Here is a 24295-nt window from a genome sequence, read left to right as displayed (position 1 = left end):
ATCTTTTTGAGACTGGCTGACTTCATGCAGCATCACGTCCTCAAGGTTCATCCATGTTGTGGCAGGTGTCAGATTTGCTTTTCTTTTTAAGGCTGAGTAATATTCCACTGTGTGTACATCCTACATTTCTTACCCATTCATTTGTTGATGGACACTTGGCTTCTGGCTTTTAGTTCTTGTGAATAATGCTGTGAAAATGGGTGCACATACCTGTTCAAGACCCTGCTTTCATTTCTTTCGGGTGTAAACCCAGAGGTGGGATTGCTGGATCATATGGGAATTCTGTTTTTGATTTTTTGAGGGAGCGCCCTGCTGTTTCCCACAGCCACTGCCGCAGTGTGCATCCTCAGCAACAGTGCGCGGGGAGGGGTTCGCGTCCGTCCACGTCTTTGCCAACACGAGCTGTGTTCTGTTTGTAAATACAGTGAGCGGGCTACATGCCGCTTCGTTGTTGGCTTTGAGATGGGTCAGAGTAACTGTGTAAGGAGAGCTGTTGCACAGCGGAGAGCAGTTGGTTTGTGGTGCATTTTGTGTTACGACTGGTCTGCTTGGGCAGTTCTGGAGCATATCTGAGACAGCAGTAGCTTGCAGAATTGAAGATGTGCTTGCCCTTGGACCCAGAGGCCTATTGTGGGGGTACGCCTTCAAGAAGGTTCGACACAAGGAGACAGGTGCAGGGTTGTTTGCAATAGAAACATGCAAGGGCCCATGTGTGTTAGTGGGGAACACATGAGTGAACTGTGGTCTCTCTGTTGGGTGAGGTCCTCTAGCCTACCAGAAGGACCCAGAGCTTCGTCAAAACCGATCGCTGAGCGGTGCGTACTGCATGGCGTAATTTGTGTAAAGTAAGCTTAAACACACCGTGTGCGAGTATACACATGGGTCAGCGCAAGAACCATGTTAGTGGGAGCAGTCAGGACCTGGCTGGAGACAGCAGTACCTCCGGTGGGGGAGTGTGGGCAGCGCGAACAGGGGACTTCACCGTGACAGCAGTGTTTTACTTGCAGAACACCTCAGCTGGGTTGGAGCTGAGTGGTTTGGGCTTTGTACTTCTCTTTGCTAGTTAAAAGGTCTCCTAATTTGCAGGAAGGGTTAAATGTACTGCTCTCCAGCCTGCTGCCCAAGGAGCAGCAGAGAGTTTCAGACGTGGCAGGGGCTGGCGGACCGAGGCCCGCTGGACCCCGTTTCCGTATTGTCTGTAGCTGCATGGCGAGGCTGCCCATGCTCTCCGGACGCAGAGCCGTGTCACCGGGGACTGTGTGCAATGGGGCAATTCCTGGAGCGGACGCCCTTAGCTCGTGGGTCTGTGTGCAGGAAGCTTGCCAAGCTTCGAGGTACAGCAGTGCGGTGTTGTCTAGAAGCAAGAGTGGAGGTTCCCCCGTTGGAGGAGCAAACTCAGGGTTGTCAGGAATCCCTAAAACATTCTCACTGACCACGTGACACAGGTTAGCGGTTAGAGAAGATTGAAAAGCAGACTTACTACTCTTCTCATGAGTAACTGGCACCAAGGGCATGCGGAGAGAGCTCACACAGGTCAGCGCGAACCCGGGGCGGTGGGGTGAGTGTTGGGATCGCAGTTTGGATGGGAGCTGTGTGGGGGCAGGGGCATCAGGAGTGTGTCAGGAGCTCTGACGAACCAGGACCCCCTCGTCCCGCATGCAGGTCACCAGGGCAGCTTCTGCATGCTGTGCGTCATGCAGAACCACATGGTCCAGGCCTTCGCCAACAGCGGCAACGCCATCAAGCCCGTCTCCTTCATCCGAGATCTGAAAAGTAAGAGTCGACTCCTGACCAGATGGCAGCTAAGCCCTAGTCTGCGGTGGGTGCGGGGGCGTTGGGGGTGCGGGGAGGAGTCCGCAATGAGGTGCAGGAGTCCTAACTCACGTCACAGTACTTTGGCGCACATGGTAGTGCAGACTGAGAGGCTGGTGTGGGGCGGGGTCGGGGGGAGGGGAGTGCTGACCTCCCTTTGAAGGGTGGGGAAGCTCGGGCTAGCTGGGGGGCAGGAGCTGTGTCTCAGGGAGGAGGGTGAGGCCGGGGCTCTTCTGAACGTCCCAGGACTGGTTAGCACAGATTTCCTGTTCACTCGGTAGAAGACATGGGTCAGTTGGTTTCTGAAACCTTGTGCAGCGTCCTTGTGACCCGCCTGTGCTCTGTGCCGGCTTCTGGAAGACTGGCTCATCGGTGGGTTTCCCATTCTCAGTGGCTGGTGCTGTGTGGCATCCATGCTTTGCTGTTAAGTATGGAGAGTGTAGGCCCTCGGGTCTCACTGAGAAAACACCTGCCGTGTGGACGCGGGGCTGGGACACACACACAGTTCACGCCGAGCTCTTGATCCCCTCACTTGCCGCTTACCCCCGGCACAGCGGGGGGTCGGTGATTAGCACACAGCAGTGGGTGACTGGGGGAGGAGGCATGAGCTCTTCCCTGCCAGGCTGATGCTTCTTTCTTTCTTTAGAGATTGCTCGGCATTTCCGCTTTGGAAACCAGGAGGACGCACACGAGTTTCTCCGGTACACAATTGACGCCATGCAGAAGGCCTGTTTGAACGGCTGTGCCAAGTACGTGCCTTCCGTTCACCCACTCTCCTAAGGGGCTTCAGACCCCGCCGCCACGGAGGCGGCCACCCCTCCATTCCCCCGGGCGTTCTCTGTAGATACCTGTGTCCGGGTCCTGCACCTGCTGAAGCTCGGATGCAGGGCCGCTCCTGCTTCCCGGGGCACGGCCTCCCCCACACACCCTCCTCACCAGGGGCGGTTTGGCGGGGCCAGGCCCTGGGGGGGGCCCTGTCCCAGCAGCCCCCTGCAGGAAGGATGCTGGCAGATCTTTCTGAGGGCCTTCGGCTGTTGTCCTAGACTCTTCCCGTCTTTTAAAAATCACCTGACTTTGATACAGAGGATGGGGTGGTAGGAATTTCAACATCTTCATGAAAGCACTTGAAAGCACGCAGGGACGTTTGAGGGTGGGAGGTTTACAATTTTTGAGGCTGCGTTCTGTGTGGTTACGTCTTCATTTTCGATTTGAAAGCAGAGACCAACGCATATGACAGGTTGCTGACTTCGTGCCGTGCCTCCCCTTTTGTGAAACAGTTACGGTCAGGGATGGTTTTGTACCACTCCTGGCTCCTGGGTTCAGACAAAAGGAAATAGGCCGAAAATGCTCCCTGTTCCAAGGCTGTTCCCTGGGCTTAGGGTAGAGCTGAGTCCTGGACTCTGGAAATACCCCTTAAACAGCTTAGGAAACATCCGGAACGTCCTTCAGCAAAGTCGAGTTGTAGCAGTGATCGTGGGCAACCTCTGGTCTCAGTGATGCAATTCTTTTTAAACCCTGAGAAAACTTTCCATGGGTTCCTCTGGCATCTGTCCCTTGCCGTGCTGAGATGTTCAGCGAGGTCCCTGCAGGCAGATAGACACTGGTTCTGCCCTTCCCGTGCCTCTCCCCACCCCGGGCTGCGGCTAATGATCTGAGCTCTCTGCTGAAGCCCCCTGTGTGCCAGGCACTATGTTCACACTGGGTACTTCAGGGAAAGACTGGGTTCTCGAGTTGGAGGAGCTCAGAGAGTGAGGGGGGAGGCAGATACTGGCCCGTGTCTAGAAGGTCACGTAGTAAGTACTATAGTGGACAGACTCTGTGGGAGCCATTCCCAGAAGAATTGTGCTGCGCTCCTACCCACAGGAGGCCTCCTTCCTAGGAGGAGTCCCCTCAGGGCTCAGATAGGGGGAGGGAGGAGGCAAGGAATGTGGCTGGTCCTAGGCAAGGCCTCCCTGCCATGCAGGTGGGTACAGCACGTCCCTGGCAGGGGTTCCCAGCCTTGGTCCCGCGGTGGAAACCCCTGGGAGGTTTAGGACGGCAGCTGACCCTGCCGCCATGCCAGCCGCGTTACCCAGACTCTCAGGGATGGGCCGGTAGGTGGGGTGGATGTTTGGGGTTTGCGTCTGGGTTTGTGGTCTGGGCAGCAGGGTGGGTGGCGCTGTGCCCTTCGTGGTCCAGGACACAGAAGTGGCCGTGCGTTGGAGGAAGGGTGAGTGCGGCTGACGTCAGGTGAGCCAGCGCAGGGCGTTGTGGGATGCTTTCCACACACCCCTCCGTGAGAAAGGTGTCGCTGCTCTTAGTGAAATGAGAAAAAACAGGGGCGCTCGGGTGGCTCAGTCGTTAGGCGTCTGCCTTCGGCTCAGGTCATGATCCCAGGGTCCTGGGATCGGGCTCCATCGGGCTCCCTGCTCTGTGGGAAGCCTGCTTTTCCCTCTCCCGTTTCCCCGCTTGTGTTCCCTCTCTCGCTGTGTCTCTGTCAAATAAATAAAATCATAAAAAGAAAAAAGAAGGGTCACATCAGCTGAATGATTCAATTTGACTTGCAGGTGGAAGTGGCTTTTTTTTCCTTTTGGTTTTGTTAGAGATTTTTAGTTGAACTTGCGAGCGGAGAGTATTTCTAGTATTTCTGCTTTGTGGACCTTGCTGGTACCGGCTTTGTGACCCGGTACACGCCGGTGTTCGCACGTGTTCCCGGCGCCCCTGACGCGGCGTGCTGCCCTGCTGGCCGGGTGGCCGGGTGCGCGTCTGCCGTGAGACCTGCCGGCTGCCTTCCCTGCCCGTGCTCGCTTCCTGCCGCCTCGGTCTCTCACCGGGATGGTGCTCGCTGTTCCGTCACTGGCAGGCGCCCGCCTCCTTGTGCCTCCTGGAGCTTTTGCTTTGTGAACGTGGCTGTGGTCATTTACCCACAACCATCATATCTTTGTTGAAAGCCCGTTTATTTCATAAGCAAGTTCAGCCCCTTCGCATTTATTGTGACGACTGAGGTTTGGTCTTGGCCGTGATGCTGAGGTTTTTAATTATCACACACGGCGCATTGGCTGTGTTTCTCCCTCTCTCTGGTTTCCCTTTACACGTTAATTTTTAAGCTTTCGTGTGGTACTCAGGAAGACCTGTATCTCCGTTCGGGTGACGACTCTCCACGCACCCTTGTGCATGGCCTTGCTCCTCTTTTCTGGTTCTGTTTGTCAGTGTTTGGGGGGGGGGGCCAGCACCTCTGTCCTTCCCTCTCCTCTCTCACCCGCCTCTTAGTTACATTATCTCTTACCTTACTGTTCTCTCCTCCCACGTTTGTCTCCACCTTTGCTTCAGTCTTTCCCCCATTAAATAGGCCTGGGGGGCCTGTCCTCCTGCCTGGGCGTCCGGGCGGCCTGGGCTGGGCGATGCGGGGTTTCGGAACCCAGAGGCCAGTCCCTCTCTTGACCTTGCAGGGACCTTACTGAGAGGATTCAGGATCTTTTTTTTACTCTTTGAAGTCTGATGGTTTCACTAGGAACGTCTTTCGAGCTGATCGTTGTCGGTCAGTTTGGTAGACACCTGAGCAGTGATGAGAGCTTGAATCTGCGGCACATGTCGACTCCAGCATCGTGTGCACAGAAACGGTTTCTGCCGGCAAGAGCACTAGCATCCGAACGCCGTCATCTCCCGATCAGCTCGGCTTGAGTATCGTGACTTGAGAATGCACGACGATGAATTAGGCAGACGTACGTCAGCATGTCGTGCTTGCCGCGTGGTTTCCCACCTGTCGTCAGCGGTGACACTCCTCACAGAGTCCTGTCACCCCCAGAGCACATGATGGTATTGGTTCTGTGTTAACGGCCTGTGTCAGGGTCTCCAGTCACTGGCAGTCTCCTGCGGGACCCCCTTCTCTCTGGCAGCTCTTTTCCTCGACTTCCCCTCCGGCTGCTTTCCCGCCGTGTCGCTCCCCTCCCCCGTGTTCACTTGAATCTCTTCTCCCTTGGGCCCCTTGGAATTCCCACTTCATTCCTGACGTGATTTCATCTTTTCCCTCCATGTTAGTTAACTTTCTCCATTTGCCCTTTTTTATTTTTAGTTTGAAACTTCTTACGGTGGTCTTTCCTTCCCCAAACGCTTGTCTGAGGGTCTTTAGGTCAGCTTGGTATCTCGTATGGCTCTTTTCATCTGCCTTGGGCTTGCTTTCTAGGGGCTAATCTTCACCAGCTGAGGTGCTGTGATTCTCGTTCACTGTTACCCTCCAGCAGTGCCCGTGTGGGGCTGAGGCCACTTCGGCACCGCCCCGGGCCTGGGGGCTCGCGTGGTTCTCAGTCCAGGGCGCCTTCGATCCCGGAGCCCGAGCGCTGGACGGTCCCTGGTGTGACGTGTCTCAGGACCTGGCAGGCTTCTGCTGGGGATACTGGGTGACTCTGGGGTCACCTCTAGTCCCTGGTCTCTGCCTCGGTGCTCCCCAGACCGGCCTTAATCTCCAGCAGGGCTCTGGCAGGGGTACGGAAGACGTCTTGCTAGAATCTGGCTTTATTTCCTCCCTACGGCTGGTTTGAGCTTGGAGCTTGCTCTGCCTCGGGGTCCCGAGAGCGGGTTCTGTGCGGTGGTTTGCTGCCCCTGTTCTAACAGCCGGGCCGGCTCAGGGCCCCCTGGACCTCAGCAGCCGCCGTCACCTGTGGCTGGCCACAAGCTTCCAGTTTGTGCTGAGATTATGTCCCTCCTCTTGACGAACGGTGGTGAAAATACACGGTGGCAGTTGGTTTTTCATTTCCTAATTTTGCAAAACAGAAACTTGCCCTTGTGTTGGTCCCCCGCTGTGTGGAGTTCCGCTCCTCAGTGAGCTCCCGGAGTGTGGGCAGCACTGTGGTGGCTGGTCCCGTGGCCATTGCCTCACACTGCAGGGGGGCCTCGCGCAGGGCGCCACGTGGTGTGTGCAGGGGGTGGGGAGGAGAGCGCTGGGAGGCAGCACCGCCGAGCGCCTGGCTGGGCCCGGGAGTCAGGGCATCAGGAGAAGCCCCTGCAGGGCCGGGGGCGCAGGGAACCGGCCTGGCGGAGGGGGGTGCGTGCCCGCGACAGAGCGCCTGCTCTGTCCGGGGCTGGGTTTGTGTCCCCGAGGAGGACGCTGAGGCGAGAGTCAGAGCCAGACTCGGTGGGTCGCAGGCAGACACCAGGAGCAGAGGCTTGAGACAGGGTGGTGTTCCCAGAATCTCCGTCACATGAATAGCTGTGGGGTGCGGGCGCTCAGCTTAGCAGCTCTGTGGGGCAGGTGAGCAGCAGCAGCTAAGGCCTAGGGCAGCCTCAGCTCCTGGTTGGTGAACGGGGCTGGGGGATTCGAGTACAGGCCGGCCTGACCCTGGAGCCCACGCCGTGACAGCTCTTGTCCTGCCAAAAGATGCGGAGGTGGGGCTCTGTCCTGCTCGCTCCCCCTCTTCAGATAAGAGGCTCGGGCGTGTGACAGCCAGCAAGGAGCGGAGCTGACCATGCAGGACTGAGGCGGGGTGAGCTGGGGGGTGGGCGGTGGGTGCCAAGTGGGGGGGCCGCTTCTGTCCTTGGGACTGGGTGGGCATTAGGGGCATTTCTCCAGCCTCTCGTTTCCTGTGACGTGCAGGGCGAGGTGCCTGTGGAGAGCACGGGGGTCTTGAAGGCCTGAGGGGGCAGTGGTGGGGCGCGGCCCGGGCCCATCAGAGCAGCGGGGCACAGCTGGGGGTCTGCCGAGCACCGGGGGGAGCGCGTCAGACCCACATTTGTGTGGTGGGATTTCCCCAGGGTGCACTGGGCTGGGGATGAAAGGGGCAGGGGCTGCCTCCTGGCCTCCTCTTGAAGGCTGTGGTCTCCATTCCAGGTTGGATCGTCAAACGCAGGCTACTACTTTGGTCCATCAGATTTTTGGAGGCTATCTCAGATCGCGTGGTGAGTGAAGACGTTTTCTCTACCCTGTTGTCAAGGATGAGAACCTTAACCAGGAAAGACTAGGAGTTCATGCCCAGCTGGAGCCCCTTCCTGATGGACAGAGCTAGGGCAGCCATGGAGGCCCCAGCCTCCTCTGAAACACACCCTTGCCCATGGGCTCGCTGTTCCCGGGAGGAAGTTTGGAGCAGGATTTCCAGCACGGGTAGAGGAGGGTGGCATTATTTTTCTCTGAGTTCCTTAGTTCTTCACACGTGCCCTCTGCTCTTCAGCTGGGAACTGGGGCCTGTCACTGGGCTGGGCAGCAAGGCGCTGGGTTGGACAGACGTCCCCTTGTGCACAGACACCGGCGTTCACCAGGGCTGGCTAGATCTTAGAGACCTGGGGGTGGCGTGCTAGGGGCACCTGCCCCCGCCCCACCACCTCCGTATTTCGTTGCAGTGAAGTGCTCGGTGTGCAAGAGCGTCTCGGACACATATGACCCCTACCTGGACATAGCGCTGGAGATCCGGGTATGGCCCACAGCTCCGCTGTGTCGTGTTTGCCTTCGGCCGGGGAGTCTGGGGGGTAGGGAGCAGGGGACCCAGTGAGGGCATATTACCCAGGTAGATGAGGAAAGAAATACTGGGAATGCTGCTGCCTTATAGTAGGCCGCTGCTTTTGCGCGTTGATTTCTAGCCTTTTCCCTGTGCGCATTCCTCTCATTTAACACAGGAAGATACAACGCAGCTTTGTGTCCTGAGGCATGAGGGGTGAGCACACCGTAGATGGAGGGCACAGGGCCGCTCACACACGTGCCCTGGGGAGGCCAGCCCTCGTCCTGTTCCAGCTCTCTGTGGCTGCAGCCGCGGCGGGGTCCTCAGTGCCCGGGGCGCAGGGGAGCCCTGCCAGGCTGGGCCCCATGTCTGTAGAACTGGCTCGGCCGCCCGCTCCCTGCTCCTTTGCAGGACGGCCTGTGAGGGCCCGAAGGCAGCAGCCGGCAGGCTGGTGTGGATACGGGCCGATGGCTGGGATTTGCTGCCTCAGCCTGACAGAGACCTTACAGTTGGCATTTCTTGAGTCAGCCTTTTTCTTCCGTTGACGCGATTCCGTTTTTGTCCTCCTCAGCAAGCTGCTAATATTGTGCGTGCTCTGGAACTTTTTGTGAAACCAGATGTCCTGAGCGGAGAGAACGCCTATATGTGTGCAAAGTAAGTTTCGTTTTGCTCCCGGCAGAGCGAGCCTGCCGTCGGGGAAGACCTCGAGTAAGCCGTCTGGCCCACACTGCGGCCGGGCTGTCCCTGCTCAGGGCCGCCGTTAGTCCCTTGCGGAGCTCAGACGCTCTCAAAGGCGCAGATGAAGGGCAGCTGCGGTTTTGCCAGCTGACGTCTATTTACATCGCCTTGGATGTGCCAGGCACCATTCTGAGCGCTCCTCACTGGGGACATGGGTCCCAGCGGCGGCACATAGGGGGGAGGGGACCGCACGTGGCCGTCGGCTCCAGCCTCTGTCGGCCCGCGTCCCAGATGAGCCGCCTTTGGTGGCCCGGGTCTCCTGAGGGCCGCACAGACTTAGCGTGTGGGGGCTGTAGTTCATGCGTAGCCCCTCCAGAAGCTGCGACCACTAAAGAATAGTTTTCTTTATCACGCTTTTCAAATTGATTATCCAGTGCCAAAACACTGCTTTTCCCCCTCTCTGAGTTCGTCTCTCCATGCCCTAGAGGCTGTTTGCTTTCTTCCGTCTCTCTCCCCCTCACTTCCGTGTCTTCCGGCTTCACTCACAGTGATTTCGCTCGGCCAGCCCTGCTCCAGGCGTTCCTTCCCGTGTCCCAGGGCTGCTTCCCGTGCATCCGACCTAGTGCTCTCCGTGGGAAAGAGCTTCCTTGTTGTTCTGTGGTGTCCAGCTTTCCCCTGGTCCTTGGTTCCCTACGCTGGCTTCCCTTCACTCAAGTCGCGGGGGTTCACGTCTCGGGATGCAGACGGCACATGCCTCAGCCAAGGAGACCCTGTGCCGACAGAGCCAGTTGTCACTGCTGTGGGCCCGCATGAGGACAGCGTTCCTCAGAGCACCAGCTGATCCCTTTCCTCTCACCCTCCTCACAGATGCAAGAAGAAGGTCCCAGCCAGCAAGCGCTTCACCATCCACAGAACATCCAACGTCTTAACCCTTTCCCTCAAGCGCTTTGCCAACTTCAGTGGGGGGAAGATCACGAAGGTGAGCCTTCGCCGTGGTGTCCGATCTGCGTGGTCAGCAGCCTTTAAGGAATACAGGTTCCCAGCACCACCCCAGAGCCAGTGACTGGAAATTTCTGGAAGACAGGGCTCAGGAGTCTGCATGTTTGCAGAATCCCTAAGTGGTTGTCGCGCACGGTCAACTTCAAGACCCACTGTCTTACTGGGTTCTTTTGCCAACCTCTGCCTGTGTGTGGCATGTTCCCCATGCAGAAGCTCAAGGTTTCCTTCAGAATGAGCGAGACCACTGCACTGTGGGGCTCTGATCCACCAGGTGCTGTTGCGTGGCTTTTTGTGGGAGGTGGAATAAAAACTTACTTTTGTACAATGGCATTTTATTTCATTTTACTTCATTTCTTTAAGTTGTCTCTCTACCCCCAACATGGGGCTTGAACTCATGACCCCGAGATCAAGAGTCGGATGCTCCCTCGACCGAGGCCACCAGGTGTTGTGCACAGTGGCATTTTAATAGAAGATGCCGTATCATAAAAGTGGTTAGAGCCGACTTAGATGGTTTGGGGCAAGGCACTTGTCAGAGCCTCAGCTTCCTCACTGGCAGTGATGGGAGCTTCCTTGTATTAGCATTTCCCGAACTGGTGTTCCGCAGAATGTTTGTGCTGTATGTTTACAAGATAGTGTATTTTGTACGTACAGCTGTATTGTATTTTGAAAGTGGTCTGTGCTCAGCCAAGTTTGGGAACTGCCAAGCTGAAGTTCAGCAGTCCTTTTTAATTGCAGGCCTTCTCAGAGCCTTTATTAATAAGCTGTGTTGCTTTTTCTCCAGGATGTGGGCTATCCGGAATTCCTGAACATCCGTCCGTATATGTCCCAGAGCAGCGGGGAGCCTGTCATGTACGGGCTGTACGCGGTCCTGGTCCACTCGGGCCATGGCTGCCACGCGGGCCACTATTACTGCTATGTGAAGGTCAGTGCCCCCGCGTGCGGGCGCGCTTGCGTTGCGTGGCGGTGCCCGTTGGTACAGGTCCAGGCGTGGCCTCCGTGGAAAGTAGCCTTGTTTGTCGTCGTGTTCAGGGCCTGTTGTTGCTTTGGGGGAATGGAGGGCAAAGATGTCTTTGAAGCCCATCCCACTAGGAGCTCTAGGGTCCTTGCCCTTGGATGGGACCCCAGAGGGGCTGCCTGCAGGGCCCAATGCTGGAGCCCTGGTGGAGGCTCGGGAAGGCTGTGTATTGGTGGGAGATGCTGTGCTGCTCAGACCCGAAATACCCTTCAGAGGGGAAAGCTCGCATCTGCTGGGGCAGCAGGAGGGAACAGGGATTCAAAGCACACTTCGTAGTCACACTCAGAGCCAGACGAGCATTAGACATTTTAACGTGAGGTCATTGCTAGTTCGTTAGCACGTGGATAGATGCAGCAGTTAACTGCAGATTTTTTATTTCATTCTTTAAAAACTAGGGATTATGGGATGCACGTTGATTGACCCGTTTTGTTTTCTACTACACCCTGTGCTCCTTCAGGCAAGCAACGGACAGTGGTACCAAATGAATGATTCCTTGGTCCAGTCCAGCAACATCAAGGTGGTTCTGAACCAGCAGGCCTACGTGCTCTTCTATCTGCGGTGAGTAACTCCTGCCCCCGCCCCCGTGAGCTCGTTCCCTCTGTTCTCCCTGGCCTGTTCCTGTGTGCACATAATGGAGAGCTCACCGGGGTTGGGGCGGGGGGCGTCCACAGGGAAGTGCTCCTCTAGACCAGGCCAGCCCGCTGCTGAGGAACAGCCGGCGCCTCTGGGAAGGTCCGAGCACGATTCCATCTGCGTGCTCCACACCAAGCTGACTTTGAGTAGAAACGGGAAAGTTACCTCTTCTTCTTGCCTGTTGCCCCAGATGAGATGTGTGTGGGCGTCGGCTTGCTGATGCATCTTCCTCTGGGCAGCGAAGGAACCTGTCAGAGGGTAGAGGCTGCAGCCGGGCACCTTCTCTTGGGGCCGGTTGTCACCAACCTGGAGGTTGGAGGATGTGGAGACTGGAGGCATTTTTGCTGCTTTGTGGCTGTTTGGCTGAATTTGGGCGCAGTGACTGAGGGGTCTCTGGCTTCCTGGTAAAAGCGAGAGTCTAGTCTTGGAAGGTTCCGCCTCTGCTGGGCTCTCTGTTCATGCTGAGCAGATCCCCGAGGCTCTGTGACAAGCCCACATTGTTGTGGAGGCAGCGTGGGAATTCAGAGAAGCACGCTCGGGCATCGGGGTTCTCTCTGGGGCGCCTCTGGGGCTTCAGTAAGACATCCCCGACTGGTTCCCTTCCTTCCACAGAATTCCAGGCTCGAAGAAGAGTCCTGACGGCTCCCTCTCCAGGACTGTCTCCTCCGTTCCCGGCCATCCAGGCGTGGTTCCAGACCACTTGAAGAAGAACATTGGCAACGGGGCCGTTGGCTCCCCGCTGACTGGGAAGGTACGTGTTTCAAAGGATCCTTCCTGCCTGTGCCTCTTGGGACCATGGAGCGCCCCCAGACCTCTTCATGCTCGGGAACTTAGCCCGATGGAAGGAGAGCTCCGTGTGTCCTGTTTTATTCCATGTTCTCTCTCAAATTGGTCGCGAGCTGACATTGGGGGAGGAGGAGGGACAGTGATGAGAAAGCCTGACCCAGCGAGCAGATCAGACAGTAACTCGGCGTGCCCGTGTCCTAGGCCAGCTGCCATGCACCCTCAACCTGAAGCATCTGGGGAGAAGTGCTTTCTGTCCTCACAATTCAGTATTGAAAACGTGGACAGTTTCTAGCAGTGTTAATCTCCTGCTTTTGATAATTATGCTGTGGTTATGTTAAAACATCTTTGTTCTTAGGAATGTACACGGACATATTTAGGAGTAAAGGGACATTGTGTCTAAAATATATTCAGATGCTTAGGAAAAGAAACGTCACACATACATGCATAGACACACATACGTGGAGTGAGTGAGCGAGAAAGCTAATATGGGAAAATGTTAGCAATTGGGAAATACCCTCGTTTTCAAGTTATTTTTGTGTATTTGAATTTTTCTACTACAGATTAGTTTTATTAGCAGAGTAGTGAGCAATTTCCTTACTACAACACAGTTTATAACTCAAAAACAGGTCGGTCCTTTCTGCTGACTGCGTTTGTCATCCTTCCCCTTCAGTCTGAAGGTCACATCTGAACGCAGGCTGTGGGGCCTTCACGGTCCACAGGGCGTTGGTCCTTACGCAAATCTGCATTTCCCTTCCAACATGTGAGAAATAGAGGCATTGGGGCTGACGTGGCAAGGAAAAGCCACGGCCTGATGGCCAGGGGGGTTGTCACCGTGGCCCAGGCCAGGGGTTGGTACCACGGGGCCACACTGCTGGCCAGCCACATTCGCACCACAGAGGTAACGTGCCACACATACTACGGTCGCTTCCACAGACTTAAACGTCCAACGAGAAGGTCTGAGTGCAGCAGGAAGATGCGTTCTCTTCAGAGAGAACGTAAGTAAAGGATAAGTTATTTTTAAACGTAGGAAAAAGAGAAGAAACTCAGAGGAAAGTAGAAGTGAATTCTCAGCAAGCCTCCAGAAGAGAGAAGACTGTAAGACAGAAAGTATAGAAAAACAAACAATAATTGGATAAATTAAAATTTGAGTTTCTGTGTGTGGAATATTAGAAATAAAAGAACTTTAAAAATATTTGCAGCAAGTACAACAAAAGGTTCATGTTTCTAGTACATAAAGGGCTCGTCCGCATGAGCTCAGATCACAGGGTGTTAGGGTTAATGTAGTAAGAGCCAGCAATGGTGTTGAATTAGCAAAGATTTTGAAAAAGAGCTGCTTGTTGCCGGTGAGAGTACCGCTAGCGAGTGCCCTGCACAGGGTGCATCAGCATCCGTGGAAGCATCCATAGCCTGGTAACCATTCCTGAACACGAGCGGGGAATTTCCCAAGTAGGGAAAAAGGTTTAGTCTGTTGGTTGGTCGTTCATGGAAATGTTCAGCAACCAATCAGGTGGTTGTTAAGCTCTGACTCTAGAAGACCCCGCACTAGTCAGGAGGCAGGAATGGGGAGCAGCACAGACCCGGGCCGTGTAGAGCATTTAAACCAAGCCAACGATTCAGACCCGGCAGTGAGGAGTCTGTGGAGGAGAAGGATGGGGTACTTGGTCGGGCGCTGCTCATTTCCGCGGCAGCTGGAGACCGTGCAGGTTGTAGAAGCTTCACGCAGCGAGGCGGGTGCTGGTCACACGTAAAGACCTTCGCCAGGTGCGCAGGACGATGCTTCAGGCAGTGCGTAGGTGGAACTGGGCGCACCTCCGCAGGCCAGAGCCGTCCCGGAGATCAGGGCCAAACAGAAGGTGCACTTAGTTTGGGCAGTGGGGTGGAACTCTGGTACTTTTTTTTCTTTATGCTTTTTTGTATTTCTTCACTCGTGATGAAAACATCCTGCTTTCAGTAAAGGTGACTGTAAAGATACCCCCATGTACCCAACTCAGAGAACACTGAAAGTATTCAAAGAAGAAGCGGTGTCTTTTCCATGTGTCCGTGTAGATAATCTGTCTTGAGTTGCTCAGCAGACACCCTGCCTGCTGCAGAAGGTGCTCTGACCTTGTGTGGGAACCGCCAGCCTGCACTCCCTCCAGGGTGTGATCGTGTCCTCTGCTCTCCTCCAGCGACTGGACTCTGTGCCAATGAAGAAGCTGCCGGCCACTGAGGAGCTTGGCGTGCCCATTTCCAGGAACGGCTCCGTGTCGGGTCTGAAGTCTCAGAATGGATACGTTCCTCCAAAGCCACCCGTGGGGGCCCCTTCCCCCCGACTCTCCAAACCCCCCCCCCACGCACCAACCGTTCTGGATGAGCCTGGAAAGAAAGTTAAGAAGTCGACGCCCCTGCAGCACCTCTCCCCGTCACGCAAAGCTTCTCAGGGGTTCCATGGGACCAGCAACGGGAGCGGCAGCAGGAGTGAGAGCCTCAGGCAGGGCTCCTGGGACGGCAGGGGTGCTGCCCTCTCTACCTCACCCAGGCTCCCGGCCAGAGTGACTGCCAACGGGCGTGGGCCCAAGGCAGGTGGCGAGAGCCCCGAGCTCGATGGGAGGGATTCCAGCAGCTCCAGCCCAGAGCACTCCTCCAGCAGTGACCCCACCAAGGCCCCCCAGACACCCAGGAGCAGAGCAGCCCACTTGGGGGATTCTCAGGGAACACACTCCAGAGCGCTGCCGGATGGAGACGACCCCAAGGTGGTGAAGCCCAAGTCCCCTGTCCTGAGCAGCACCACCACCGAGCCCGCAAACATCATGTCTCCTCCACCAGCCAAAAAACTGGCCCTTTCTGCCAAGAAGGTGGGTGTGTGGGAGTCTGCCCGCCGGAAGTGTGTCTCTAGGGCTCACAGAGCAGGTTTGGTTTTAGTCTGGGGAGAGTGGGGGAATTGTGTTGAGGCCTTTGGCCTCCCCTGATCAGGGCAACGAAGTTGTAGGCATTTGCAGACTACACAGGGCTGTCCTGGGGCCGAGGCGGAGTTTGGGGGACCCTGATGTGATACTCCATACAGCTGCTGGGGGTTGGGGAGAGGCGGCAGGTCCCCATATTTGTCCATAGACAGAATCTCCTAAAGAAGCCTCAAGGGGAAGATGGGGCAGGTGCGGTGGGCTTGGCAGGGAATCCAAGCGCGGGGGGCGCACAAGACACGGGCTGGCTGGCACCTCTGTGTGCAGCACGAAGCTCGATGATGTAACTATGCTGAGATTTTTGTTTAAATTTCCTTCCTTTTTTCCTTTTTGTTTCTAACCAAAAACACTTCTGATTCTTCTTCTACCATTCCCCTCCCCCACCTCCCCCCTTTTTTTTCTCCTTCTGTCCCCTCATCCTCCTTTCTGGGCTCTTTTATTTTTATTTTTTATTTTTTTTATTTTTATTTTCCCTCTTCACTCACGGCAACCTCTTTTAGACCACCAAGTTTTTATTTATGTCAATAACTGCAGGCCAGCACCCTGCGGAGGGCAGCCGACAATGACCTCCGTCCACCCCTCTCACCACTGTCCGACCTCACCTACCCCAGGAAAACCACTCACCCTGTCGCCGCCTCCTCCTGGCCTGTCTGTGCAATCAGGTGAGCCGCGGGCGCAGGCCCCCTGGGCCGGCCGCTCCTCCCCTGTGCTTAGCGTGTGCTTGGCTGGCGAAGATGCACATGGTCTCCAGCCTTGCGGGATGGACAGTGGTGTGCGGCTGGACAGGTACAGGGTGGATCCTGCACCGACTTCTTCTTGTTTTCTCTCTCTCCATCCAGTAGAGGAGCTCTGGCTGGTCAGAGGCAGCCTGGTCTCTGCAGTCCTGATCTTTTCACTTTTGTCTTCATTTTCCATCCACCTGCTATGTCCATGCGGGGACGGGGATGTGCCCTGGGTCCCTCCCCAGTCTCGTGACAGGACTCCAGAGTAGAAGAGAAGGGCAGGAGTCCCAGAAGGACCCTGCGTGAACCCAGAGTCCTGTGACCCCGCTGAGGGGTGTCTTGCTGCCAGGATCATTCTGTATCTCCCACCAGTGCTCCCCGGGCTCTTCTCGGACTCCTTAGCCCTGCACAGAGCCTCCACGCATGGGCTTCCCCTGGCTGTCCCCTCGCACTGGCTTCTGGAGCTTCGGGTGGCTGTCCAGAGCGGGGAGGTGTGGTTCTCTGGGAGCCCTGTTCAGGCTCCCCAACAGGCGCACCTCCCGTCCCGTGACACACGGGGTGCTTATATCCCTTGGGGTGTTGAGTAGCAGACAGCTGAGTTACTGACGCTTGCCCGGTGGCTGACGGAGCCCCTGGCAGCTGGGGAGGGAGGGAGGAAGGAAGCTGGGCGAAGCCAGGAGGTGGTTTGGGTGGTTTGGGCGCTAATGTGTCCTCCCCACCCTCGGCCGCTCCGGGCTGGGTGCTGCATTCACGCTCCCATCACCCGGCCTCTCCCACCCTCACAGTCGGCCTGGACCCAGCACAATATTTTTGCATGTGGAAGGTCTTTAAGCGTGCCAGGTATTTACTGCGGGGTTTTTTTTTTTTTTTTTTTTCCTTTTTTGACGTAGAGACTTTTTTTTAAAACTTCCCAGAAGACGGTAAACGGAGTGGTAGAGCGGTTTGTGTAGGCGTCTGTCCTGGTTTCGTAACGGTAGTCCTGTTTGATTCCATAACCTTTTGAGGTCGGCATTATGGTCACTCGGTCATGAAGGAGGAGAGTGAGGCTTAGAGCAGAAGGTTAATTCTTGCAAGGTCACATCGCTGGCGGGAGGCGGGTCAGAGAGCCTAACCTGACAGAGCTCCCAGTCCCGCCCCTTCCTTGTCCCGCTGTGTGATCAGCTGATTGTCCGGAGCCCCCAGATCAGAGGGGGATCCTAGTGCACGATGTACAGGCCTGCACTGGCCCTCCTCGCAAGGCTGGTGTCACGGGTGTGAACACCTTGGGGCTTGTGGGCAAATTCAGAGAAGTTTCTCGTAACAGACTCGTGTTGGAAATTAATAACGTTAGTTAGGGGCGCCTGGGTGGCACGGTGGGGCGGCCGACGCTTGATTTCGGCTCAGGTCATGATCTCAGGGTTGTGAGATCGAGCCCCGTGTCGGGCTCCGTTCTCAGCGGGGAGTCCGCTTGAGATTCCTCTCCTCTCCTCTCTCCCTGTGCCCTTCCCCTGCTCACATGCATGCTCTCTCGCTCTCTTTCTCTAAAATAAATAAATCTTTTAAGAAAGATAGTAGTACAAGTTTGGAAAAATACCTTGAACTGTTTGGTGACGGGAAACTAAAAGGTTCTGATTTTTGGTTACTTTGATTTTCAGTAAACTTGGATTTTGTTGTTTTCCGCTTTTTTAAGTCAGTGGAATTTACGCGTACCTGAGATTCACACGGGGGGCGGGGGAGGACCATGGGAAATCCTCACCTGGGCGGGCAGGGGGCTGTGGGCGGGCAGGAGGGGCCTGCCTGTGCGTCAGAGCAGCGTGTCCCCACAGGGCGCTTTCACCTGCTCCCCCACCATCCAGCCACCTGAAGCTCCCCGTCGGTGCCCGCTCCGCGTCACTGTCCAGTAGCCCCCGACCTCCCGGGACGTCAGACCCACAGAGCTGCTCCCCCGCCTCTGCTCTCCTGCCTCAGGTCAATGGGGGCTCCCAGGCCCCTTCACACCAGCTGCCAGAGGCCGGCAGGTCCCCCCAGAGCCTCGGTAAGAAGAGGAAAAGGAACCGCAGGGGAGAGAGCCAGGGGCAGGGCTCAGAGACGAGCGCAGCAGCGGCAGCCTCTCCGGGGAAGAGGAGAAGGAAGAAGAGGAAGCGCGCGGGGACCGTGGACGCCTCCCCCCCGCAGGAGGGGCAGATGCAGAGGCAGCACTGGCGCCTCGAGCGCAGGACGGAGCCCCGGGCAGAGGTGCCCGCCGACAGACTGGAGGACCAGGGCGGACGGCAGCAAGAGAACGGCCGGCAGGGGGGGAGCGGGACCAACGGCCGCCCTGGGAGCAACAGGAAGAGGAGACGGAAGGGAGCGGAGGGCCTCAGTGCGGAAGACTGCCTCCCGCGGGACCCACCGTGGCACAGGTGAGAGCGGGAGCCAGGCCGCCCGGCACCTCCCCCAGCGATGCGCGGCCCGTCCCCGGTGGGGGGTCTGGAACCCCAGTGCGCTGGCCAGCCTTCCAGGACAGGACCGTATCCTTACGTGTCTCGAAGGGCATGTGAGTGGACGGCAGTGAGTGTGCAGGTGGCCACGTGCCCCCGGGTCGGCAGGCGCTGCAGCCGCGTCATCTGGCCTGGACGACTCGCCCGGGTTAGGTGCAGTTGTGGGCTTTTCTCTCAGGCTTGACTGTCGCCCTGGAAGCTGGCGTGCTTTGTCCTGCTCCTGTCTGCGGGGTGTTCTTGGGGTGGCTCTTCTGTGGGCTTGTGGCACGTGCCAGCTGGCAGTTCCGGGGTATCGACCTGAACCCCACTCTCACCCTCAGTTTGCCCAGAGCTGACTGTTGACTCTGACTTCCCAGGAGCTGCTCTCCCTTGGACGTCGTCGAGCTAGAGGCCACTGTGGCATCTCCGAGGAAAAAGAAAAGGAAAAAAAGACAGCAGGAGTCATGGCAGGAAGTAGAAGAGAACGAGCACCCTGAAGCCTGCAGGGGCGAGAGGCAGAGGGGCTCTGCTCTCCCTGGGAGCCCGCCCTCCCTGCCTGTGAACGGCAGGCGTCCCGGGGACGGAGCAGGTATGCGCCCGCGAGGAGCAGGGGGCTGGGCCCGGGGACCACGTAGGTGTATGCGCCGGAGGGGGGCACCCACGAGCACACCTGTGCCCTCAGCTCTGCCCTCAGTCTGTCCCCTTGGGCAGGCTGTCTGCCCTGTGGGTCGCAGCTTCCCCATCTGGCAAAGCAGTTAGCCCAAACTACTCTTACGTATTCTCGGAATACAGTGTTTCTTCTGATTCAAGGCTCTTCCTGCCTAAACTTTTCCCTAAAAACTTAGGTCCATTCAGCCTGGAGATTTTTTGTGATTCTTGAACTTGAAAGGTCGGGTTCAGAAGTTAACCTTTCTCTGCCTGTTTTTATAGTTAGGGTGTTTTTGTTTTGTTTAAGATTTTATTTATTTGAGAGAGCAGCAGCAGAGGGAGAGGGAGAAGCAGACTCGCCACTGAGCAGGGAGCCCGATGCGGGGCTCGATCCCAGGACCCCAGGATCATGACCTGAGCCGAAGGCAGATGCTTAACCTGCTGAGCCACCCAGGCACCACAAGTTGGGCCTTTCTGAAGACAACGTGGCCTCTTGCCTTCGGGGTTCCCAGCGCTTCGGCTGTTCCCCAGGGCTTGGGTGCCCATGGCTAAGCGACTTCTCCTGGTTCTGTTTCCTTCAGGGCTGGCCAGGCTCGGCTGGGCTGTCCTGATACAGCATGTCCATTAGCGAAGGGGAGAGAAGGTCACACCTGCTTGGGAAGGGATCCAGCATGGCGGCAGATTCTGTGAGGTCTGCTCTGCAGCCTGGAGATCCAGTTATGTTTGTGCTTTTGGGGGTGAACAGGCTGCTGGGGATGGTTTATGTTTGTCAGACTCCTGATAAATGAGTCTATGACTCAACATTAATCCCATGACAAGGGGAACCTGGGTGGTGCAGTCGGTTAAGCATCCAATTCTTAGTTTTGGCTCGGGTCATGATCTCAGGGGCCTGGAATCGAGCCCCACGTTGGGCTCCAGGCTCGGCACGCAGTCTGCTTGGGATTCTCTCTCTCCCTCTCCCTCTGCCCCTCCCGCTTGTGCTGTCTCTCTCTCTCTCAAGCCTTAAAAAAAAAAAAAAAAACCCATGAGAAAACACTACCGCTGGGCAATGAGGAGGGCGGCCAGTACGATGGAAGAAAGGCTCCTCAAAGGTGGTGACAGAGCAGGCTGGCGGTGGTCATCAGACCACGGGCCTGGCTTTGTTGGCACACTGACCAGATGGCCTCCCGACCCACTGCCCGATGCAGGTGCTAGGGCTGCGGTGGCCCAGCCCCTGCTCTGTTTGCTCTCCATCCTGATGATCGGAAGAGCTGGCTCTGTGGGGAAGGGCATTCACAGCCAAGAGATGGAGAGAGCGATGTGGGTGGCCCTGCCTGACCACTGGGCCGGGCTATGCTGTGGAGCGAAGGGCAAGAGGCTGGAGAGGGCGGCAGGGACCGGGCTTGAAGGTCACAGCGTCATTGATAAATTGGAGGCCTGGAGAGCAGGGGCAGGCTTGTGCTGAGGGAGGGGAGTGCGTTCCAGCAGTTGTAGATGGTTAGAGGGGGCCAGGCAGAAGTTTCTAGAAGCCTGAGGAGGGTGGTCTCTGCTGTCACCATGCAGCTGTCCTCGGTGGCCAGGCTCTTCCAGGATGCGGCTGGGAGGCAGCCTCCCCAGAAGCTGTGGTGACAGCAGCAGTTGGCCATTCCCGCCAGTTCCCGCCATATCTCGTTTCTGGCCATCTCCCTGTGGGAGGGGCGGGTTCCCCCCGGAGCTCCGTCTCACCCGTCCTGCATCAGACCGAGGGCTCACGCTGCTGCTTGCAAGTTTTCAGTCTTGTTTGGGGGGTGGGTTTTTAGTCTTTTCCAACAGTTGATTTGGACGGTAGCCCCTCTCAAGAAGTAATCAAGTACCTCGTCCGAGGTGAACGTATGTAAGCGGTTCTCTGATTGCAGGGCAGGCCCCGGCTCCTCTTGTGTCCTGGAGCAGAGAGAGGGAGTCCGACGTGCTCCAGGAACTGCTCAAGTATTCGTCAGATAAAGCTTACGGGAGGAAAGGTACTGGTTTCGAGCATGGACTTCTGTCCTACGGTTCACTCATCGGGCCGCAGAGGTCTGAAGTGGACCCGCTGTGTCATGATCCTGGGGGGGGGAGTCACTGGGCTTTACGGACGGGTAGAGGAATGTCAGCCGTGATCCTCCCTGAGCTGCAGCCGTTGCACAAAGTCCAGAACCAGTCCCTGTGGGAGGATCCAGAATGCTGCCTCCCCGGGGGTGTGAGCAGAGGCGGGGAGAACAGATCTTGGGCCTCTGGGTGGCGTGGGCCGGCTTGGGAAGGGCGTGGATGGGAATCACCCAGCACCGGGGCTGTACATTCTTAGTCTCAGAGAAAGAACATGAGACCTTTGTCTCTCAGGTGAGGGCACAGGTTTGAAAGGAACTAAACTGGGGGGCTGGTGGTACAGAGCTAACAACGTTTGCGCTTAAGGGACGGACCACTGTCCTGCACGCTGGAGACCACTCTGCCCTCCCTCATCCCTCTCTGCATGGTCCATTTCACCGGAAGGTGGCCCTCGAACATGCTGAATGTATCAGGAGTAGGCCAGTCTGGGTCGTAAACACCATTCTGGAAGCAAGTGCACAAAGGTGCCGACGCTCAGTGTCTGCTTTGTAGTGTTGACATGGGGCGGCGAGGTGTCGGCTGTCAGTCAGGATGCCATTCGGGACAGCAGATGGGCCCGCGCCGCCACGGTGATCGACGACTGGGATGAAGAGTTCGATCGAGGGAAGGTATGGGGTGCACTTGAGGCTGGCGTGACAGGGCACTCACGGTGGCCCCGCCGAGGGCCGGGCAGGGAGGACTTGACCCTTTGGGGCAGTTTGAAGTGGCAGCGACATTGTAAAGTGGTCAAGTACAACAACGGGAGGCGGGCTGCTGGGCTCGGATGCCCACCGTAAATGTGTGGTTGCTTTGTTCCTTCCTCAGCAAGGTGGGGACAGTGGGGACACCTCCCTCAGGCCACATGAAGAGTAAGCTGGTTGGTTCTGTAGCAAATTCAGACTCATGTCCCCCACCCAACAAGCCTTCACGAGGAGCCACAGGGACCAGGGGAGAGCCCTTTTCGGGAATTGTGATGCCTGGGGTTTCTTTATGTAGGAAAAGAAAGTGAAAAAGTTCAAAAGAGAGAAGAAAAGAACATACAACGCCTTCCAGAAACTTCAGAGTAGACGGAACTTTTGGTCTGTGACTCATCCAGCTAAGGCTACCAGCCTCAGCTACCGCCGCTGACCCTGCTGCTGTCAGATGGGTTAGTGTGGGGGACGTGTAGGGGTGCGTTAGTGTGCGGTTTGTATTTCAATGTGGGGGTGTGTGGGGGGTGTCTTGTGCATGTGTGTGTCTGGTGCGTGCGTGTGTGGTGTGTGTGCGGTGAGGCGCACGTTAGCGTAGTGCGCATGTGTGTCTGGTGCGTGCGCATGTGGTGTGGAACGTGTGGGGCAGGACCGGGTGTTTTCAGAGCGCCATCTAATGGTGCGTGTCATCGTGCGGACGTGCGCTCCAGGGATGGCGGGACTCCCAGGGTCTCCCTCTCTTCAGGAGCAACGTCCTGTGCCCCACAGCCTCGGGAGACGAGGTGTCCCTTCCTGGGCCCTGTCCGTCTGAACTGAAGAGCGGCCTTGCTGAGGACCCCGTTGCCCCGTCGCTGCCAGGCCCACGCTGTGAGCCAGCTGCAGGAGGACGGGACCTCGGGCGTCACCGCACGCACCGTGACAAGCCCCACGGTGACGCGGAGAGCAGGTGGCAGCACGCTGGCCGGGACCCTGGACAGCGGTGCGTGTGGTCTGTGGCTGAGAGCAGGGGAAACGGCGGCCGCAGCCCTCCCGGCACATCCTCGAGTGAGCGAGCGCCCCCAGGGTGACCGAGCGCGCTGGGCTTGTCTCGGGGGCCGTCTGTCTCCTGCTGCTGGTGGCCGGCACCGCCGTCCGGTCCTGCCGTCCCCATTTCCGCGGGGCAGGGACTCTGTATGCCTTACGTGTCCCCCTCAGAAAGGAAGCCGAGGCCGCCCCGCACCGCACCTCTCCCTTTTCTGGAATTGGGGGGCGGCCCTGCCTGTGCATCCCTCCCTTGCAAGAGGCCCTAGCCCATCTCTGGAGAGAGACGGCTCTTGGGGTGGGGCCGTGAGACGGCGTGCTGACTCCCCTGCCTTTCCAGCAGCTGTCGGTCCCCAGGTGGCCTTGCCATTCCTTCCCTGCAGCTACAGCGGCCCGCGGGTCTGTATCGAGGTGGTGGTCTTGGGGTAGAATCCTTTTATTTTACTACTTATTAGAGACACGCATTTTGACCAGGTCTGTGGCTTCTGTTAGCAATACATTTCCTTTCCCTGATACCCAATACTGGCTTTATTTGCTCCATTTTGTGAGTGCTTTTGAATTTAGATGATTGTATGACTCAAGAAGATCACTTTTTTATCTTGCTCAAGCTGTGCCTGCGAACTTGTAATTTAATAAATACGGAAACCCTCAGTTAAGGTGACATTTTCCGGAGAACAGACACACGACCCAGTAGCAGAAGGTACAGAGGTCAATCCGAAAGTGACTCCGTGGATGTACGTCTCCACTTCCTCTTCTCCAGAACGCCACACGCAGAGAGGGACTGACGTCTGATGTGGACGTCCGTCCTCCACGGTGGCTCTTCGTGGCCTGAGGCCCACCGATGGCCCCGTCTGGCACCCCTTGCCACCCGAGCCTTGCCGCTTGCTCTGGGGCCTGGGGGGGGGATCAGAAAAAAGTGTTCCATTTTCAGGGTGGGGGTGGGGAGATATGTTAATTTTTTCACGTAGGTAGTTCTTTTTGATTTTTCTTCCTGTTCTTAACATTTCTCTTTGAAAAAGGTGGGGAGAATAATGATGCCCATGGCCCAAACTGGGGCTGCCTCTGGTCCCAGCAGGAGGTGAGCAGGGCACTGGCTGCATCCGCCGGTCTGGGAGCCTTTTGCTCTTTTCTCAGAGGACAGATTTCTCTGTTAACCACACCTTGTTCAAAGATGAGGGTCGTGTCCCCCCTCTCCCACCCCCCCCCAGCAACCCCTAGTGCCCTGTGGCTTTGTCATCTGCCACTTCGGGAGGGAAGGAAGGCAGGTGCCTTTATGGACAGGGCATTTTTTTTTTTCCTCTTTTGGTGTTGACCTTCATTCCTGTATGGCCCTATTTTTCTGTAACGTTCTGCAGTTGAAAAGGGAAGTTGTTGTCTGCAGCACAGAGTTCATCTCTTTTCTTGCTCCCTCCTCTTCAAACCAGGCTCTTCCC

At 56.8% G+C, this 24295-nt stretch overlaps 1 protein-coding gene across 1 annotated transcript in view; it reads left to right on the top strand.

Annotated features, from left to right (window-relative positions):
* The window catches only part of USP36 (ubiquitin specific peptidase 36), a 33739-nt gene extending 9660 nt beyond the window's left edge, over positions 1–24079 (top strand). Inside the window, exons 4-20 of the mRNA XM_021680939.1 lie at positions 1663–1773; positions 2459–2561; positions 7616–7683; positions 8122–8192; positions 8788–8870; positions 9762–9873; positions 10675–10815; positions 11366–11466; positions 12154–12292; positions 14496–15161; positions 15801–15928; positions 17794–18369; positions 18804–19015; positions 20949–21050; positions 21667–21782; positions 22150–22300; positions 22611–24079. Coding sequence (XP_021536614.1) covers positions 1663–1773; positions 2459–2561; positions 7616–7683; positions 8122–8192; positions 8788–8870; positions 9762–9873; positions 10675–10815; positions 11366–11466; positions 12154–12292; positions 14496–15161; positions 15801–15928; positions 17794–18369; positions 18804–19015; positions 20949–21050; positions 21667–21782; positions 22150–22281 — 2861 coding nt within the window. The 3' untranslated portion in view covers positions 22282–22300; positions 22611–24079. The remainder of the gene's footprint in view (positions 1–1662; positions 1774–2458; positions 2562–7615; positions 7684–8121; positions 8193–8787; positions 8871–9761; positions 9874–10674; positions 10816–11365; positions 11467–12153; positions 12293–14495; positions 15162–15800; positions 15929–17793; positions 18370–18803; positions 19016–20948; positions 21051–21666; positions 21783–22149; positions 22301–22610) is intronic.
* The last annotated feature ends 216 nt before the right edge of the window (positions 24080–24295 follow it).

The sequence above is a fragment of the Neomonachus schauinslandi genome, chromosome 15 (genome assembly GCF_002201575.2).
Source record: "Neomonachus schauinslandi chromosome 15, ASM220157v2, whole genome shotgun sequence".
Lineage (NCBI taxonomy): Eukaryota > Metazoa > Chordata > Mammalia > Carnivora > Phocidae > Neomonachus > Neomonachus schauinslandi.
Note: the sequence above shows the minus strand (reverse complement) of the source record. Positions and strands in the feature narration are given on the sequence as shown.